Source organism: Sphaerodactylus townsendi, linkage group LG07, assembly GCF_021028975.2.
Source record: "Sphaerodactylus townsendi isolate TG3544 linkage group LG07, MPM_Stown_v2.3, whole genome shotgun sequence".
Classification (NCBI taxonomy): Eukaryota; Metazoa; Chordata; class Lepidosauria; order Squamata; family Sphaerodactylidae; genus Sphaerodactylus; species Sphaerodactylus townsendi.
This window is the reverse complement of record NC_059431.1, coordinates 70,201,563-70,221,853: the sequence shown is the minus strand read 5'-3', so window position 1 is coordinate 70,221,853 and position 20,291 is coordinate 70,201,563. Positions and strand designations below refer to the sequence as shown.

The following is a 20,291-nucleotide window of genomic DNA, read 5'->3' as shown; positions in this document are numbered from 1 at the left end:
CGCCCATGCAGAAAAGGCCTTTCTCTCTCAGTATTCACAACAGAGAAATCTCTAGCAAAAGCCCAAGCCCTTCTCTAAATGTGGAGCTGCACCATGGGGGTAGATCACATGACCTTAGCATAGATTCCTCAATGTGTAAGGACTGTATTTAACTACCCCATACTCAGATTTTTTCAACTTATGAGAGCACATTTTCATATATATTTGTGATTTTTGCTTCTACAGCTGTAGTATTTGTTGATGACTATTGTTTCATCATTTCATTCAGCTTTTAAAACAATTAAAATCATAGCAAAATTGAAAACCATAAGAAGCTCTGATATGTTTTGCTTTTGTGGTGCTTAAGACAACTTTATTGCATTTCACTTAAATTTGCCAACTTGACAGGAGTTTTCCTGGATCTATAACTGATCTCTACACTATAGAGATGAGTCTGAAAGAAATGGAAATCCCAGAGGACAGAATCCAGATCTCAAAATGTCAGTGAATCCTTCTAGTTCCTCATAGTTGGATTATATTTTCCCTTCATTCCTGATAACTTGCCAAATGGTTCAATAAATTTGCTGATGAAATGAAAGAACCTAAGCACCCTTTCCGCCTAGTAAACTGACCTTAATGGGCACTTATTTTGCAGAAGAAACTAATAAACTAGTTAGGTAGAAATTCCCCAGAGAAGGCTAAGTTATCCTTTAGAAACAGTTCTAAGTGTTACAGGTTGAAAGAGCACAAAATAAGAAAAATATTTTCAAAAGCCCTTGATCTGTCCTGGGACTAGTAGTATGTGGGTGCTGCAGACTGTGAGGAGGAACATTACCTCTTACACGTTAGAATGCCAGAAAATAATTTCACACATCTCTCCTAATAATCCAGTCTAGACTAAGTAGTATGTTTGGTTTCTCCTTTGTGTTACTAAGCAACATCCTCTTATTATCTTGTTACCATTTTGTAATGAAAGTTCCTTCACTATGGTTCAGATGGGCTTAAAGTGTTGCTGGTTGTGTGACAGGGGGCTGTGATGGGCTGGGCAATTTTTGTAGAGACTCGCGCTGAACATAGATAGTGCTCCATTTCTGAGGGGTTTCGAACACTGAACATGGTTCTGAGCTTGGGGCAAACATAGTTTAGAATATCCAGTGAAGGACAAGCTGGAGGCCTGAGGAAAAAAGCTTGTTTACATCTTGGAGCATCTGCAGTCAATTGCCTGGTTCCCAGTGGGTGGCAAATATAAACTTGATTGTACCAGTCCAGACTCTAGTGGAGCTCAACTAGGCTTGGGGTAACTAGGCATTATGTGACAGAACCTAAAGTTTCTTTCTTAATATTTACATATGTGGTATACAGTTTTCAACAGTTCTTTAGACTCAGGACTAATGAAGATCTCACAACTGGTTCTGTGATCACGTTGAGTTGTACATGGTCAGGATAGGATAGAAGTTAAATTAAAAGCTGTAACAAATGTAGCTCTGATCTGTATGGTCCAGAAAAGCCTGATGTCATCAGATCTCAGAAGCTAAGCAGTACCAGCCCTGGTTAGCTCTTTAGATGGGAGACCATCAAGAAAGTCCAAGGCTGCTACTCAGAAGCAAGCAATGGCAAACCACCTCTGAACAGCTCTTGTTTATGAGGTCACCATAAGTCAGCTACAACTTGATGACACTTTCCACCACCAAACATGTATCTATCAATTTTAAAATATAACAAGGAATTATCATCATAGCATGACATCTCTAAGACCAATAACGCATGAGTTCTCTTTGTAAGCAGTAACACTAATAGTGTGTATTAGAGTACAGTCAAGCACCACGTATTACATCATTGGTGAATTGTTCTGCTGTGATAATAGGTTAGGAATGCAAAGCAAATTTCACTTGTTTACTTTTGGAGGAGGCTAATGATGTTATAAACATATCTATATTTAATAGCTAGTGATAGTGTTCTATTTTTTGACACACTTTAGTGCCATATACTGTCAGGGCTGAGAACTTGGATAGGAATATTTAGCTAAAGGAACTATTCTGTAGGGCAGATGGGAGTGATCATGGATATTTGGTCACTCTTACTGAGTTGATAGCACAGAAGAAACAGGCTACAATTTGCAATGCACTTCCCTGTTTGAAAGAAACTGGATTTATCCAGGGCCAGTTTTGCTCTCCCTGCAGTGGTGTTCTCAAGTGAAAGTGTGTAATATAGTTTCCCTCATGGGAACCAAGTAATATGTACATTGTACAACATTGTATACTGTATTGTGTATCTCTATTGTATCTCTCCCCAAAAAAACAGGCAGCCACATCCAAGTAGCCAGTGTGCTGCTCCCATAGAGACTTCCTAGCAGTGTAGAAAAGCCTCCCCGCCACTGAGAAGTCCCTATGGGTCTCAGTAGACTTATGCCACCTTTTTGGTGGGTTAAGTCTGACTTACTGGCCTCCAGGATAAGGTGGTAAATGGCCTCTCCTCTGACCTTCCTTCACTATGGCAGCTATGGGTGGCAGGGGTGTTGAGATGCTGGTGTGGCGCCGCAGCACTGGGGAGGGCTGCTGTGGTCGCACACCAGTGCAGTCGCCCTTCCATTGGGGTAAATGGCCTGTGGAGGGCAAATCTGCCAAAATGGCTATGCACTGCTTCCATGGGCAGATTCAGCCAACCTCCTTTGGATGGGGCCGTGAGTCATATATTAAGATGTCAAAATATTAATAAGCATTTAAATTTTGAATTTGAGGTCCAGGTCAACTGACTCTGTTGGGTCCCCCTTTGTTTTGCTGTACATGTGGGCTAGTTAAAAAGAATATGACTTGAAATTAAAAATTTAACAATGAACAGAGTGGTACTATTCAAACTGTTTTCTTTTTGCCTGACAGTTATAAAGATTTTTTTTCTTACAAAAAGCTGAAGTGCAGATTGTTATAATAAAAACTCATTGGTATAAACTTGTTAATTCAAGTTGAAGAATGAATTCAGATCTTATGAATGTTAGTTATTAAATTTTGTATATTCCAAAGGCACAGAACATATTCCAAATGGTTGTTACTCTGATTTTCCACAAATTCAGCCGTAGTATATGATGTACTTTCATGTGATGGGGTAGGCATTTTCTAGATCTCTGGAAACTATTAAAAGTTTACTAAATATGTATAAAAAATTAGGATTGAATTTGATGCTATATGACATCACTTGATGCTATATGACATCACTTGTTTAAAGACTCATAATCGTTAATTTTTTAAAAGATCACTTTCTGTTCTATAACTGTGACTCTTTTTTCTTTTTGCTGTTTAGGTAGTCCATACTATGACCATATCAGTTATGGGGGATCTGGTATATTTTCATTTTCTATTTTAAATATATGCAAAAGTTAAAATGACTACTTAAATGACTGAGACAAATTAAAGATTGATTGTGTTGTCGAAGGCTTTCACGGCTGGAATCACTGGGGTATCGTGTGGTTCCAGGCTGTATGATTGATTTTTAAACTCAGTTATGCTTAAGTTGGATGCTATTTTAACAGCATTTCGTAAGTTTATTAAAGACCTAATCCAGTCAGTGTTGAATACACTTACAAGTTTTATGGATTTATTAGGAAGATATTTTAGCCTGTGATTACCCTTCCACTGAAAATGCTGGATTTTTAAAGTCTTTAACTTTGTCTGGGTCATGCTTTGTATGTTCTTTGACATTTTTGTTCTGTTTGTATGATAAATTAGTAATTAAGAATATACTTATTTAAAATATACTCATCCAGCACACAGTGATGGCTTTAACCAACAGGTTTACACAATACAACACTAATATCTTTTGATGGTGGGAATATGCTGTGTTCTGGTGTTGCTCAGAGATCAGCATTATTGTGTTTTGATACAGGTGGGAGCTTATCAGGAGAAAGTGTCAGTGTTCCTTTAGTTTGTGAGTAGGCAAATCATAAACACTTGGTCTCACAGTGGTGGGATTCAGCAGGTTCTCACCACATCGGCAGAACTGGTTGTTAAAATGGTACTTGTAAACAACCAGTTGTTCAATCATTTGAATCCCACCACCAGAACTGGTTGTTAAATTATTTCAATCCCACCATTTCACTGGTGTTGTAAAAGTTTTTTCATTTTTAGACTCTTGGTCATAATTTAGACATAATGCAAAAACTATAGTTTTATATTACTTGAACAAATCTAGGGGTTTGAGCTCCTACTAATTCTGCTCACTTTCTGATTGCCATTCATGATCAGGGAGCCAGTTCATTGACTGTTTGCTTGGCTGCCTGTTCAGCACAAACAGGAAACTCCTTGCAGTGTCACAGCCTTGCTGGGACAACATGGAGGAAGGGATCAGAAACTGTATTTCAACAGGTGCTTCAGTTGACTGAGATTTACCCTCTGACACCCCCTCCCCAATTTCACTGGGTCCTTGCAGAAAAGAGAGGATAATATTCCTGGTCAGCTGTGCCTCTGATTGTCTGAGAGTTTTTCTAATGGACAGCCTTAAGAAATGTTGAAGCATCTCAGAAGGGATGCAGCTGGCAGCATGTGAACTGAGAAACAGTCACAAACCTGTTTTGCAGCTGCTTGAGTTGTGTGGTTCTGGGGCCAAGAGATCTCAGTTTTGGCTTGTATCTGATTGGGACAATTAAAAACACTATATCCAGATGGCAACAACACCGACAAAGTTCTCTGCATCCATGGAACTGAGCCCTATGCATGTGTGCTGCCCTCCTACTTGCGTGCTCAAAGTAAATATGTTACTTTTCTTTCAAAATGATAGTTTGTTGTCACATGGCAAACTCTCAGGAAGAAGGATTAATTCTTCTAGGGCTCACTGATTTCATTCAAAGGAAATAGTTGCTTGAAATTAAAACAGTAGGTTTCATTGCTGAAGAAGTGTCTGTGTAATCTTAAACTAAGCTACACCCACCTAAGTTCATTTATGTCAATGGGTTTAGAAGGGTATAACTCTGTTTGGGATTGTGCTGTTACTCTTTGAAGCTGATAATAACATAGTTTTGACTGGACAAATTAAGTCTATTTAAAACTCCACATCTTATGTAAAGTCACACTTGCAGTTACCATCTACCAAAAGAGCTACATTTACTTCTGTTGCTGGTATAATACCTTGGGTAGACTTGGGGAGACTTGCCTGCTTTCCTGAAACATGGGCCTATCATGGCCCCCCTGTTGTGACTGACAGTTCGTTAGAGGAAGACTTGCCTGACCCTCGCAGAGCCACGCCAGCTGTGTCAGCAGAAGGGGAAGAATTACAGCTTCCCAGTTCAGGGTTGATCAGAAATACTAGGCAGCATGAAAGCTCTTCTGATTCTTTAGATGTAGCACAGTGTTGCCGGCAGAAACTGAGGGTGGCCTTGAAACAGAGGCGTCGCTCTGCTCGCTTGCAAGCCTGATGTGGATTAGAGTTTTTGCAGCAGTTCTCCCAAGCCAGCAGCCCAGAAGCATATAATGAGCTGCTGTAAGAGCTGCAGCTGTGGATGCAACACGTGAGTTTCTCAGCAACTCCTGCATGCCACTGTTCTGAGTGTTTGGACTGTGCTTTGACCTTGTACCGGCTCTCCACGACTTCACTTCTCGGCTATGCCCTCCTGGTTTGTCTACTCTGTGTTATTTGACTCTCTGGACTGTTTTGACTCTGTTTTCTGGACTCTCCCACTGGTTTGCTGTGTTGTGCCTAGAACTGACGGTGAATGAACTGACCCTGTGTCAGGGTGACTCCCTGCCTCAGAAAGCTTCTCTGTACTGGTGGTGTTGTAGCAGCACACACACCCTACCCTGCCAGCACAGGGTCAATGCCACGCAGGGGGGCAGTATTTAGAAAAGACACATGTGGCATGTTAAGGAGCCATCTGTGTCTCCCAAGCACTGAGTGTCACAGTCTTAAAATGAGCTGTTTTGGCTGTGTGGCTGTAATTCTATATACACAGTGAAGACATTTGTAAGAAGACAAAAAATTGGTCAGATGTAATGCTAATATGGTTGAGGGGAAAAGATAAATTTTCCAGCTATCTCCTTGATCACTGCATTGTCCTTAACCATCTAATTAACAAATACAGCAGGAAAACTAATATGAAGCTTCATGCTGCTTTTCTAGACTTTAAAGGGTTTTTTGATTCAATTGCCAGGGACCTGCTCTAGGAAAAACTTTCCAGAATGGGCACTGAAAGAAGGCTGCTATTTGTTATTGGGAAACTGTATACAGCTACTGATTGTCGAATTAAATGTACCCAATTAGTCATTTTCTCTCCTAAAATTCCTATTAACAGAGGGGTCAAACAGGGATATGTTTTAGCACCATGGTGGCGAACCTTTGGCACGCCAGATGTTATGGACTACAATTCTCATCAGCACCTGCCAGCATGGCCAAGTGGCTATGCTGGCGGGGAACTGATATCAGTCCATAATCTGGAATATACGGTCTCCTATTTTAGCATCTGTCTTATTTAACTTTTTAAAAACAATCTTTCTCCCACTCTTATGGGCTTCAGCAGCTATTGCCCCAAACTCTGTTCTGTCCAGTCCCAATATTACTCTATGCTGATGATGCTGTCCTGCTATCTTGCTCAGTGGTGGGTCTGAAACATCTACTTACCTATTGTCATGATTTCTGTATAAAGAACAGCCTCATTGTAAATTATTTGAATCTAAAATCCTGTTCTTCTCAAGGTCTTGGAAACCAACTTGATGGGAATTAAATGGCAGTATCCTAGAACAGGTCAAATCCTTCAAATAGTTAGTTCTCTATTTTCATCGTAAAGTGGGCTGGTCTATACATAGGAAACTAGTTACTAACACAGCCAAGAATAACGTCTTGGCCATCTCTCTTTTTTTCCCACTAGAGGCTTTCAGAATGTTCCTTCTGCACAAAGTTTTCAATGCAAAAGAATGCCAGCAATTGCTTTACGGCCTACCAATTTTGATAGGTTCCATTGATTGCTCTATGAAGTCATTCAGTCCTGCTTCCTGTATAAAATTCTTGGTTTGCCCAATTATGTATCTTATGCAGTCCCTTGTCTAGAAATTGGCTAGCATTTACTTGAGACTAAAGCATGGCTCATTACCTTTAAATTCTGGTTATGCCTTTTCTTCAACTTGGATTCTACTAGTCTCACCTATCAATTACTCCCTGATCTTCAGCTTTCAGATTAGTTAGCTTGTGATGAGTAAAAAGTTTTAACTCTGGGTCTATCTTTTGACTCGCTGGCTATCAGCCAGGAAAGCATTTCAAGCCTTAAAGTGCAGATTAGTCTACATCAAATACCAAATCCTCAGCAGCACAGCAAATAAGTCTTGTTTCCCTCTCTATCTGGGAATTCCTCTAAATGTAACTCAAATGACGCCTTACCTGCATTAACCAGTTGTTCCTAACCATTGCAGAAACTTCTCTCTTGCTAGGTGTAATATGTTGCCATCCCCGACTCTAATAGGGAGATTTTGGAAATACCCTTATTTTAAAAAAGACCTATCTTTGTAAGATGAATTGTGTAGAATCTGTTTCTCATGTACTTCTCTATTGTTGTTTCTACACAACTATTTGGGTCAACCTATTGATGCCTTTATTAGCTAAAAAAAGGCTTTTGGATCTCCAGAAAGTATCCTCCCTCTTAAATAATGGCAACCCAGATATAACCAAAATAGTGGCCAAGTTTGAAATGAGTGTAGTGGCTTCCTGTTTCCTGCTGGGCGTTGGTTGTTGTGTTGGTTGTTCTCAGACAAGAGTAATTTTCTTTTGTCTTTATATAGTTTATAACTATATTAATTATATTAATTATATATATGAGAACAGAGAATGGGCAACAGATGTCTTTGATAAAGTTAAAGACCCAGAAGGAAGATATATCATCTAAAAAATTAAGTTGCCATAGGACAAGATATATACATTAGCTACTGTATATGCTCTAAATAATGCCAGAGAATTTTTTTTGAAAAAAATCACCAATCTATTTTGAATTTTCAAGGAGAGCTAATGATCTTTAGTGATATAAATGGCATTACAGTCTCTAATAAAGGTAGGTCTAAAAAAAGTTAAAGGAGGCAGACTTTCTAGAAATGTGTTTACGTATTTGGAAATATTGAATTTATTGGATTTATGGTGAATTAAAAATTTAAACAGAAGAGACTACCATTTGAGGACAGACATATTAAAAACCCTACTTATGAATTTAAAGAACGCTAAGATACAACCAAAGGTCTTTGCAGATTACAATTAATAAAAGTGATATGGCAGTGGGATAAGAATGGAAGAAGATGGAGGTTAAACGCTAACCTTTTGTTGCAAGAAGGTATTGTGGAGAAATGTAAGAAGGATTTAGAAGAATTTTTCAAAATCAATAGGACTGAAGGCATGTCTATTACAATGATTTGGGAGATGAGTAAAGCTTATATGAGAGGGAAACTAATAGCAATAGTGACGAAACAGAAAAAAACACAGCTTGGAACAGATTATTTAAATTATTTAAAAAAGGAAGTTCACTGGAAACAAGGAGTGAATACATTTAAAAAATTACTCACTGGAAAATTCTCATCTGAACACAGAAAAATATTAAACCAAACATTACAATCCAAGAATTGCCCCAAACTACTAAGGAACTGAAAAAGGATAAAGTGCCAGGACCAAACGGGCTAAAAAATAGAATATTATACACGTATAGAAGAACAGTTAATTTTACCCTTACAACAAGTGATGATCAAAATAAGTCAAGAGAAAAAAATTACCATCATCCTGGCAAGAAGCATATATAACACTGATTCATAAAGAAGGAGATGATCCGGAATTATTTCAGTGTTACCGACCTATATTACAATTAAATGTGGTTTATAAATTGTTTAAATCTATACTAGTGTCTAGATTAAGAACATGTATAACAAAGTTAATTCATGAAGATTAGACAGGATTTGTTCCAAAAAGATACATGAAGGATAATGTCTGTTTTGTAATAAATGCTATAGAGTTTATTAAAATGAAGAAGAAATAGTTTATAAAATTGAATGCAAAGAAAGCATTTGGCAATATTGCTTGGACTTTCTTGTTAAAGACATTAGAAAATTTAACATGTGGATCAAGATCCTTTAATTGGATACAGAGCATTTACACAAAGCTACATGCAAGGGTACTAATCTAGTACTTTCTAACACAGAAGCTGCAATTTTAAAAAGGGATGCATCAAGGATTCTCATTAACACCTCTGGAACTTGAAGTTTTAGCAACTAAAATCAGACAGAATCAAAGAACATAGATGACAAAGAGTTTAAGATGTATAGTTAAGCAGATGTAATAATTCTTAACAATTGTAAATCCACAATTATCAATCCAATATTTAATGGATTGATCAATAGAACATTTTGATTGTTTTCAGGTTAACGTCAAAACTTTGAACCTGATCCATTATTCAACTGTTAGCTAGTGCAACTGGTAGGGTATAGGCTGAATGTGAGATCTTAAAGGTATCCACATGAGAACCGCTCACTGCTGCATTTTGGACCAACTGAAGTTTCAGAGGCAGCCCTGCATAAAGGGAGTGACAGTCGACTAGTCTGGAGAGAACTGTTGCAAGATCACAGTGGTTAGGTTGGGATGAGACAGATAGGGTGCCAACTGCGTAACCTGGCAAGAATGAAAAAAAACACCACTCTGACTATATTTGCATGCTGGCCTCCGAAAAAAGGGAGGCATCCAGAGTTACACACGGGCTCTTGAGAGCGGGTGTAGGTGTTCATTCCACCCTGTCTAACTTTGGCAGCAAATATCTCAGTCCTGACTCTTCCTGGCCCAGCTACAGGACCTCCATCTTTTTAATTGAGTTTCAATTGACTCAGCTTCAGCCATCTTACTACAGCCTTCAGACACCTGACCAATATTTTATATTTCAAATTTCATAGTTCTTAATGCTAATGAAAGTAGAAAAGAGATCAGCCATTGTTTCTATATTTTCTTGATTCTTCAGCATAATGTGGCAATAGTACCTCTAAAGAGCCAATAAAACTTCATTTTATGTGCACCGTGCATAATATATGACACTAACGGGAAAGAGGAAAAAGGATAGTGGAAAATAAGCACTATCCTGAGGAGGATGTGGGGAAATCTGTTGGTAAGAAATGTTGACTGAGGCAAGGAGAGGGAAGGGAAAGGGATGGTTGGACAGAAAATGATTAAGATAAGAAATGAATTCAGAAGTTGGCTGACCCTGAAGTGTGAATATTCTCAGGGGTCACAGGAGTGAACTTGTTAACTTTATCTGGCATAGTATTGCTTGCTCTGGATATTCTTTGGAAGGAGTGGAATGTCTGGTTGTTCATTTTAGTTAGAGTGTGTGGAGAGCTTTAGGAGCAGACGTTCCCAACTTGGAGTAAGCTACCCTTAGGAGTACATGCCACAGTATTTGAGGGTACGTGAAAACAATTGCATAATGGATTTGTTAATATGTGGGTACAATTTTAGGGAAATGGGTTGCCAAGGGATATGTGAGTAAAAAAGGCGGGGGATCACTATTATGGCATCACAAGGCAAGCAGTTGATAAAGAGGTGTGACAGTTTCTCATGGGACCTGGCTTTCTGATCATGAGATGGCATTTTATTGCACTTAATTCCTAATATGATTTCCTGGTTTGATTCAAAATGAAGTCTTCCTACATCTTTCACTTCATGGGCCACAAGAGCGTAGGGTTCTAAGAGTAATACATTGAAATAGCATTTAATGCAACACATAAAGGAACACACATGATTAGCTACTGGGTGATGTATCTGAAATGAAGACATTTGGAGGGCTGAATGATGAATGAGTATGGGAAAACTGTTTTCTGAGCACCCAAAACAGGTTATTCCACTGCCGCTAAGTGTTAAAAAAAAATTGTACAATAAACAAAAAATTATTGTAAAACAGTTTCATAGTAAAATATATTTATCTATTATCAGTTTCCATTATGGATATCAGTACTAGCTATTTGTGGAAGAGGAAACTTCCAAAAGGTGTAATTTGCTCATTTACTTTTCATCTCACATTAAAAACATCTTGTTTATATTTTTATTACTTTTATTTTGAAGACTTATGGGCCCTTAAATTTTCTTAAGAAATGATGGTGATTTCCACCATCCCCAGCCTCTTTAGTATCTTCACAAGGTTTCACTAACAGCTGAAAATTTTTTCCAGGAGTCAGCTGGAGGGTAGGAATCACTTAATAAGAGGAAATAAGGTGGTGTCCTTATTTCTCTTAATATAATCATTTATTAAGGTGGAAATAAGGGGGTGTCTCACATAAGAAACTTCAGTTGTTGGATCTAGGCTATTAAATTTAGCCTTTCTCTTTATAAGCACGACATCTGTTAAAGAAAGAAACCTCCTTTGTACTTTGGAAATTTTCAGTTTTGTAACATTTCTGATGCATTTTTTTTCTTTTATTACATTTTCACTTAAAAACATAGAAGTGAAATTTGGCAAGATACTAAAAATATTAACAATATTTGTAAATCAGGATTTTAAAAGACATTTTTTTCCATTGGGAAATACATTACTTAGCTCATAGTGAACCACTCATTCCTCTTTTGTTTCCTCTGATGGCTAGAGTGCCATCTCACAGTATCTGTGAAGTGCTACCTCTTCCTTCAAATTCCAACCACTCCCATCAAGCCTTTCCTTAACTCTTTACAGTTTACATCACAGCTGTAATTAAGCCTTAAAATAAAGCTGTGTTTAACATTCCCCGTGTTTCTTTTGTTTCCTTTGTTTTGCTCTAAATATAGATTGTCAGTTTATTAGGAGTAGTTGTTTTGCATGGCACTGTGTACATACACAGTAAAAGCTTCTCTTCTAATGTTTTTAATATTATGTCATATATTGATTTCCTTTTTAAAAAAGAAAACTCAGAATCACTAAACACTGGTTGAAGAGCAAATAACTTAAAGTTATCTGGTTTTCTTGCAAGCAAATCTTAGAGATACAAATTAACAATGCTTTTGCAAATACACATTTTCTGTATTTGGTGTTTTTATTGGAGATTTAAAAGTTGCATTCAAGGAAGTAAATAAAATATACACTCTTTCTTCTAGAGGATTATGGGACCACACCCAATGACTTTGAGGACACCACAAATAATAGTAATGCAGTTACTTCTACGGGTGTTTCAAACGACAATGAAGATAGCATCACTGTAAGTATATGCATAGTTTCTTGGCTTGTTGTCTCAGCAGACTTTCTGACTAGTGGTCTGATGACTGTGATATTTTAACTTTTAACATGACACTACATTAATGGTAGTTTATTTCAAAGAGTTGGTGAATTTTAGACAGTGCACAATTTGCATAGATTTATTCATATATTTACTTTTATGTTACATTACTTAATTGTGACTCCCCAAGTTTCCTTAACTCAATTCTCATTTACAGCTTGAAATATTTTGGCTTTTTTTACAGCATCAGTTGAATTATTCTGAATAATTAACTATTGAAAATAATTATATTTGATACTATCTTTATATGGTTATGGTACAGCTGATTCTGGGGTTAAACCACAGTTTCTCTAGGCAAAGACCCACTAAGAATATTTTAATAATGACAGACATGTTGTTAATGAGACCACTTCTTCCTGATAAAAGTAAAGGTTAGGAGATAAAAGATATCACATTTTATTTAATGGGCTTTGCTTTTCTCTTAGGTTTATGTTGTAGTGGTGACTGCTGCATTAGTGTGCACTGGCTTAGTTATTATGCTCATTATTCTCAAGTTTGGAAGACACTCAAAGTTCGGAATGAAAGGTAAGGAAGGGATACATTATTCTGGGTTATATTGCTGGTTACAAATGTATATCAGTACCCTGTATCAAATACATGTTGGGATTTATAGCTTTCAGGGATAATATACAACATGTCTTAGACTCATTGAAGTCAATAGATTGACTCTGTTTTTATGAATAAATCCTAGCAAAAGTAAAATATGCTTGGCTTCCATTTAATTTAAATAGTTTGTGATGCAAGATGTTTTGTAATATTATGAATAGTTTTTTTAACATTGTAATCCAAGACACTGTACAGGTTGTTGAATAATTTTGTGCTGGTATCCCGAAGTGAAATTTTAGATCTGGAACTGACATATTTTGTTTTAACACTTATTGCGATGACAACTAGCATTATCAGTTTGAGTGAATTTAGAAACCTTAGGGGCTCGCAGAACCTGTTGCCCGGACTCAGTTGCACTGGTTTACATCTATTTCCACACACTTGTTTGCATAATCCTGCCCAACTCATGGTGATGTTAGAGTATGATCAAGGCATTCTGAGATTTTATATATGCATATTTTTTAAAGTTCCTGTGTTTCTGTCACACAAGCAAGAAACAAAGTTCAGAGTGGGTGTTAACAAATTTCAGGCTCAGTTTTCACTGCCTCCACTGTTTTTTAAAACTTTTTTTAGTTTGGAGACAAATATATGGTGTGTAGTTAGAATTTGTGGGGATGGGGAAAAGCTTGTCTTCAGAGTTCATCAAGTCTTAGAGAAAACTAATGCACCTACCTTAAATGTCATGATTAAGCCCTTTTACTGTTTCCTGTGTAAGAGAATAATATTTGTCATTCTTGACAAATGTATTTTCTTTTATGTACACTGAGAGCATATGCACCGGAGACAAATTCCTTGTGTGTCCAATCACACTTGGCCAATAAAGATTCTATTCTATTCTATTCTATTCTATTCTATTCTATTCTAAGTAGCCATTTACTCCTACAGGAAATAGGAAGCGCTTCATATGGAGACGTTGCTAGAATATGAAGACTAACTGCAAGAAAGATCATAGAATCATAGAGTTGGATGGGGCCATACAAGCCATCTAGTCCAACCCTGCAGTGTGTTCCGAGTACAAAAACAGTTTTTCACTCCTATTAGTGTACTTCTTTCTGCCAACACTATCCCTCTATCATAATTGATAATATATTAAAAAGCCAGTCCCAATGTTCAGTCACACTCTGACTAAGAAACCTAGCAGGACACTGTGTTACAAGTAAAACCTATTAATTCTGATGACTGGCACATCCTCTGTCAGTAGGTGTCCAGTGGAGGGAGGAGGAAGAAATTCCCATCCTCCTTTCCCAGAAAGCTTTCAGTTTTGCACAAAGTGCAACTTGTGCCAAGGATCCTTGTCAAATCCAAGAGCCGTTCTTCAGATTCAAAGAGAAATGGACAGTTCACTGTTTCTGCATTCAAGGGTGAATGGAAGCATTCCTTCCTTCCTTCCTTGTCTGGGCCTGGAAGTCAGATTTATTTGGGAGAAAAAGTAGGGGAAAGTAAGCCTGTGCATATCCCTGCTTCCACTTATGGGTAGGGTAGGTTGGAGAAACAAGGGAAAGTGGATCAGGGAAAGCCTGGAATTCTCTGTTCCCACTCAGCCCATCCAAATTTGATGGGTCTTCAATATATGATATGTATGTTTAGTGGAGGATAATACCCAGTTCTTCTTTCACTTACCAAAGGAAAACTTGATTTTCTCATGTTGATCAGAATTCCATGTCAAATACGTATGTGGTTAGCAGGACCTCAGTGTGAAAAGCAAACTTTTTATGGAAAAAAAGTTTGATGAGGGAGGTGTAAAAAAAAAATCAAAATATTTGCTTGGTGACCACAAAACATTTATATGTGTGTAGCTGTGAATAATGTATTTGCTTATTGTTTAATTAACATAATAACAATACTACGCAAGTTGGAACACCAGTCCCATACTCACAACTTAATAATCTATATATAAAAAGCAAACTGTCCGTTTGTGAGTCGTTCTCTAACTCCGAAACCACTAGACGGATTGCTTTCAAATTTTCACTCAACGTGCCTTTCCAATGCAGGCAGGTTTTCGTATATTCACATTGCTGAAATTCAATACCTGAGCCAGGTAAAACATCTTTTTTCCTGGCGCACCAGGCCATGAAGCTGGTTGTGTTTAACTGTCACCCTTACAATGTTCGCGCAGATGGCCAGAGATGAGCACTGAAAACAGTAAATAGGTAATACTGTTAGGTAATACAAGTGGAAGTGAAACACATACATACTTTGCTGTGGAGACATCAGTGGGGTCCCCCCCCTCACACGCAGGTAACTTTCACTCTCTGTGCCTCACCCATTACTACCACACAACACACATACTCTCATACACATCCAGCTCATCCTCACACACCTCACTCTGCCCTCCCTCACATCCAACCACCACTTACCCACTTCCTCACCCACATTCACCACAGCTTTCTTTTACTAAAAGCGAGCTGGAGTTTGCCTTTTTCTTCTAAGACAATCCGCGGTGTGGGGGCGAACCAACACTACAGGCTCCGCCTCTTTTGTACATGGCCCTTTAAGAACCCAGGGAGCTGGCCTCGATCTGAGCACCTCACCCCCCCCCCCCCGGCTCTGCTGCCTGACTGGGATAGCCTGCTTGCCTCAGTTCTACCTTACCCAAGCCAGGACTGTGCGTGTCAACCAGCCTCATGGACAGTGGGATTTGCACTCTGGACAGTTCCATTGTGGAATGGAAAGGGTTACCTTATACTAAAAAAAAAGATACCACAATATAACGATGTGCATTGAAGAGGGAAATAGGGATTCCATTTGACCACCCCAAAAGGCTATGCTGGGGATCATTGGACCTGCATGGACATCTGTGTGGGTTGAGGACTGTGATGAGAAGGACAATTGCCACAGCAACGCGTGGCCGGGCCCCACTAGTAATGATACTAAAAACAATTCACGTAACAGACATTTCAAAAAAAATTTTAAAGTACCGTATATACTCGTGTATAAGTCGACCCGCATATAAGTCGAGGCACCTAATTTTACCACAAAAAGCTGGGAAAACTTATTGACTCGCGTATAAGTCGAGGGTGGGAAATGCAGAAGCTACTGGTAAATTTCAAAAATAAAAATAGATACCAATAGAATTACATCAATTGAGGCATCAGTAGGTTAAATGTTTTTGAATATTTATTTCAAAGAAAAACAGTAAACTGGCTCTGTAAGTGGAAAAGAGGGTCAACAAGAACAATATGGTATCAACAATAACTTTAAAAGTACAAAAACCTTAGCTCAACCAGCAATCAAGCTAAAATACAAGAGTTAAAATCCTTCAAAACTGGATTCTTCATCATCATCTGTATGTCCAAATGTAACTCAACTTAGATTTTAAGAGGGATATTATCAGAAATGGAAAATCTACTATTAGCTTCCATTGTAAACAATGGGAGATGGGGCACCCTTTTGGGGATCAATAACTTTGGATCCCCTGACCCAAACTTCACCAAACCTGGCTGGTATCATAAAGAGACTCTCCTGATGAGACCAGCCAGATTTGGTGAAGTTTGGTTCAGAGGGTCCAAAGTTATGGACCCTCAAAAGGGTAGCCCCATCTACTAATAGCTCCCATTGAAAACAATTCTTCATCATCATCTGTATGTCCAAATGTAACTCAACTTAGATTTTAAGAGGGATATTATCAGAAATGGAAAATCTACTATTAGCTTCCATTGTAAACAATGGGAGATGGAGCACCCTTTTGGGGATCAATAACTTTGGACCCCCTAAACCAAACTTTACCAAACTTGGCTGGTATCATCAGGAGTGTCTTCTGAGGGTACCCTGAAAATTTGGTGTCGCTAGCATAAAAACTGCGCCCCCTGATGGCCGGCAAAATAAAAATACACAAAAAATTTTAATGACCCGCGTATAAGTCGAGGGGAGCTTTTTCAGCATTAAAAATGTGCTGAAAAATTCGACTTATACATGAGTATATACGGTATGATAGAAGCAAACTAAAAGTAAAATGATGAAATAACCCAATTAATTTTTTTAAAAAATGCTTTATAATACATTAGTAAGGGAGGTAAAAAACAACTGTACAGGTTTAAATCACAAAGTAAAAACCAAAGCAACCATTCAACTAGTAACTGAACCAAAAGGAAACTTGAGGAAATAATTTTTTTTCCTCCTGAGAGGTCAGGAGAAGGGTGTATCATAATCTTGGTGCCACTGCTGAAAAGTTCCCGTTTCAGCCTGCCATCCTTCTCTTCACATTAGTTTAATGTCAGTTGGTCACAGACAACAGTACGGGAACCCAAATTTGTGTAAGGAGAAGAATGGGGGAGAGTGGTCTGGATTTACAGAACGTATGCCATGACAGGAGAGAGAAGACTGCAGATTAATTAGCAACAGCCAGAGTTGCACTCCCAGCTCCTGGAGGGGACGGGGAGCAAAGGCAGGCAGGATCCTCCTGCAGGAAGCTGGGACCAGCCTGAAGCAGAGGAGGTGAGACAGAACCCCAAGACTGGATCTATTAGGATTGCCAAAAACTCAGAGATCGTACTCCTGAGCATACAGAGAGTGCATTTTCCTCAGTATGGATAAGCTGAACAGACAGCAAACACTGCGGGAAGCAGGTTCTGGATTCTCAGGGTCTCCCCCTCTCTCCCCATTTGGCAAAAGCTTTCTCAGAGGCATCCAGAGAAAGAGATCCGCTCAGCATCCCCAGTCTCTTACTGGAAGACCCAGGTTCAAGACCCATTCCCTCCATGTTATTGGCTATTTTATTTTCACTTTCTTTATCATCCCCGTATAGTTTACCTTTAATACTGCCGTAGCAATCTGGTTTGACATTTTTCATTCAGCTGTCCACTATAGTTCTAAGGACTATTTCTCTCTTGGTTTCAGCAAGTTCAGATGTTTTAGCATACACTTAAAACTGCGGTGGAGATAGGGTTGTGATATGCATTACATTTGCCATATTGTCCACACTTACCCAATCTGTGGAGTTCCTCTGCAATCTAGCTCTTCAAAGACAGTCTTGGTTTTCACCATTCTGAATAATTTTTAGTTATCTGCCAGCTTGGCCACGTCAGTGCTCAGCCCAAGTTCTAGATCATTGTGAACAAGTTGATAGTGGACCTATATGATGTCCGAGGTTTCTACTGCAATAGAAATCCTGGCAAACTTCACAATGATAATGGCATTATCACAACACCAGGTGATTTTGAGGAGCTTAGAGTAGTGACTTAGGTATAGATTTTTTATGGGGTGGGTTCGGGGGCGTGGGTCCACGCCTCCCCAAGCCCCACCCCTGGCCTCAGTGCTTATAGATTATATAAACCTTTAATGGCATAATTAAAACAACAGCAACAATATAACAGCAACAGTGGCAACACCAGTGTAATAAATACAATCTCCAGTACAGTTATAATTGTTTGCTAATGACAGAGCACAAAAAGTTAGCCAACACTTCCAATACACTTGCAGATCCACAATCCAGCATAGTTACCAGAATTGATATGTCAGTATTATCACTGCGGGTTTTTAACCACTGGTCTAGATATTTATTTCTGGCTAAGCTGTGTAACAGGCAATGTAATATCATGTGTTGGATTGATTCTTCATAAGCTGAACTACAGGGACAAGGTCTTTCATTGAAGTGCACTTTCTGTATTCTACCCTGAGTGGTAGCTGAACGGAGAATATTGCACCTGGCAAGAGTCAGAGCTCGTCCCAATTTGGGTTCGAAAACTAAATGGAAATATTTAGCTATGGTATACGGTTTTAGCAGTATACCCAAGTGCAAGGCAGAGCAGCGTTTATTTGCCTGCTGCATCAGGTAACTATACTCGAGATCATATAATCTCTTTTTGATAGTCAACTTTAGCTCATTGGTGTTATTAAAGCCAATGCATCCAATGATAGACCCCTTTCATGGATTTTTGCCTCAACAAAGGACCACCACTCAGTTTTGGCTATGACAGAAAGAGCCAGATAGGTGAAACTTTTGTGGCAGTTGTTAAAGCACAATTGTATCCAGAATTGGAAAGTCATGCACCATGCTCTTGTATGGAGTAAATGTTGGCCCACCTCCAAACAGACAGCAGCATATGGGACCGAATGAGGTAAGCCGCCCCGCCCGCCCTGCCCCCCCAGCTGGGCTCACAGCCAGCAGTCCCTTCTGCCCTCCCCTCGGGCAGAGGCATAGCTAGGAAAATGGAGCCCTGTGCAAAATCTGAGTTTTGTGCCCGCCCCAATGGGCAGCCACTGTGATGCTGAAATCCACCCCCAAACAGCATCACTTTCAATGGTGTTCAAACTAGGGAGCCCAGATTCTCCTTTTAATCCACCTTAAAGGGAGAATCTTGGCTCCCCAGTTAAAACAACATTGAAAGTGATGCTGTTTTGGGATGGATCCTCCCCCACCCTGGAACAGCATCACTTTCAATGTTTAAACTGAGGACCTCAGATTATCCCTTTAAATCCATGCCAAAGGAGAATCTGAGGAAATTTGGGGGTTGCCTGCTGTCAGGGGTGCAGTGGTTAATATAGCCGCACCAAACTTTCAGGATATCTTTAGGAGACTCTCCTGATGATACCACCTGGGATTGGTGAAGTTTGGTTCAGGGAGTCCAAAATTATGGCCCCTCAAAGGTGTAGCCCCCATCTTCTATTAGTGTAACGAACAAGTAAAGTCCAGTCAAAAGCAACCGTGTTAAGTTCTTTATTGAGCTGGCATTCTTAGTCGGATACAGACAATGCAAGAACTAACACCCAAATCCCAAGCAGCTGCTTATACGGGCTTCAGACAAGCTCCCGACAAAAGAAGATAAACAATTCAGTTCTCACACAGAATCTCACACAGACAGGTTCACACAGGCAAGCGAGTGAAAGCAAGATAACCACAACAGTAAAGACTCCCCTTCCCGGGTGTTCCGCCAGAAACTCCAGCAGGAACTTTTCCAAGGTTGAACTGCAACCTTACAGTTAGCTCCTATTGGAAACAATGGAGGATGGGGCATCCCTTTTGGGAGTCCATAACTTTGGACCCCCTGAACCAAACCTCACCAAACCTGGGTGGTATCATCAGGAGAGTCTCACAACAAATCCCACAAATTTTGGTGGTGCTAGCCTAAAAACTGCACCCACTGCAGGCCGAAAACTGAAAAAAACACTTTAAAAAACCCACAAATGGTGGGCGGAGCTTCAGACATGTAATATGGGGATTTGAACCGGGGGAACACCCCCCCCCCCCCAACTTACCTACGTCCTTGGCTTAGAGACATGTACAGTGCAACCTTAAACGGAGTTACGTCCTTCTAAGCCCAAAAAACTTCAGTGGACTTAGGTGTGTAATTCTGCTTCGGATCTCAGTTCACCTCCTTAGTTCCTGAATTTGCTTCTAACAAAATTAAGAATGTGCTAGGTACTTTATACAATCGGAGCATGTAATTCTGATGTCTCATCTCCTCTTCATTTACACTGGAATATGTTTACAGAAAAGCAAATGTAAACTAGAAATCTGTTTGAATTCCCTTTCTCCTT

At 39.1% G+C, this 20,291-nt stretch overlaps 1 protein-coding gene across 1 annotated transcript in view; it reads left to right on the top strand.

The window, feature by feature from the left end:
• NTRK2 (neurotrophic receptor tyrosine kinase 2) overlaps window positions 1-20,291 on the top strand; it is a 215,377-nt gene that overhangs the window by 76,111 nt on the left and 118,975 nt on the right. Inside the window, exons 10-12 of the mRNA XM_048504371.1 lie at window positions 3,274-3,312; window positions 12,031-12,131; window positions 12,635-12,734. Coding sequence (XP_048360328.1) covers window positions 3,274-3,312; window positions 12,031-12,131; window positions 12,635-12,734 — 240 coding nt within the window. The remainder of the gene's footprint in view (window positions 1-3,273; window positions 3,313-12,030; window positions 12,132-12,634; window positions 12,735-20,291) is intronic.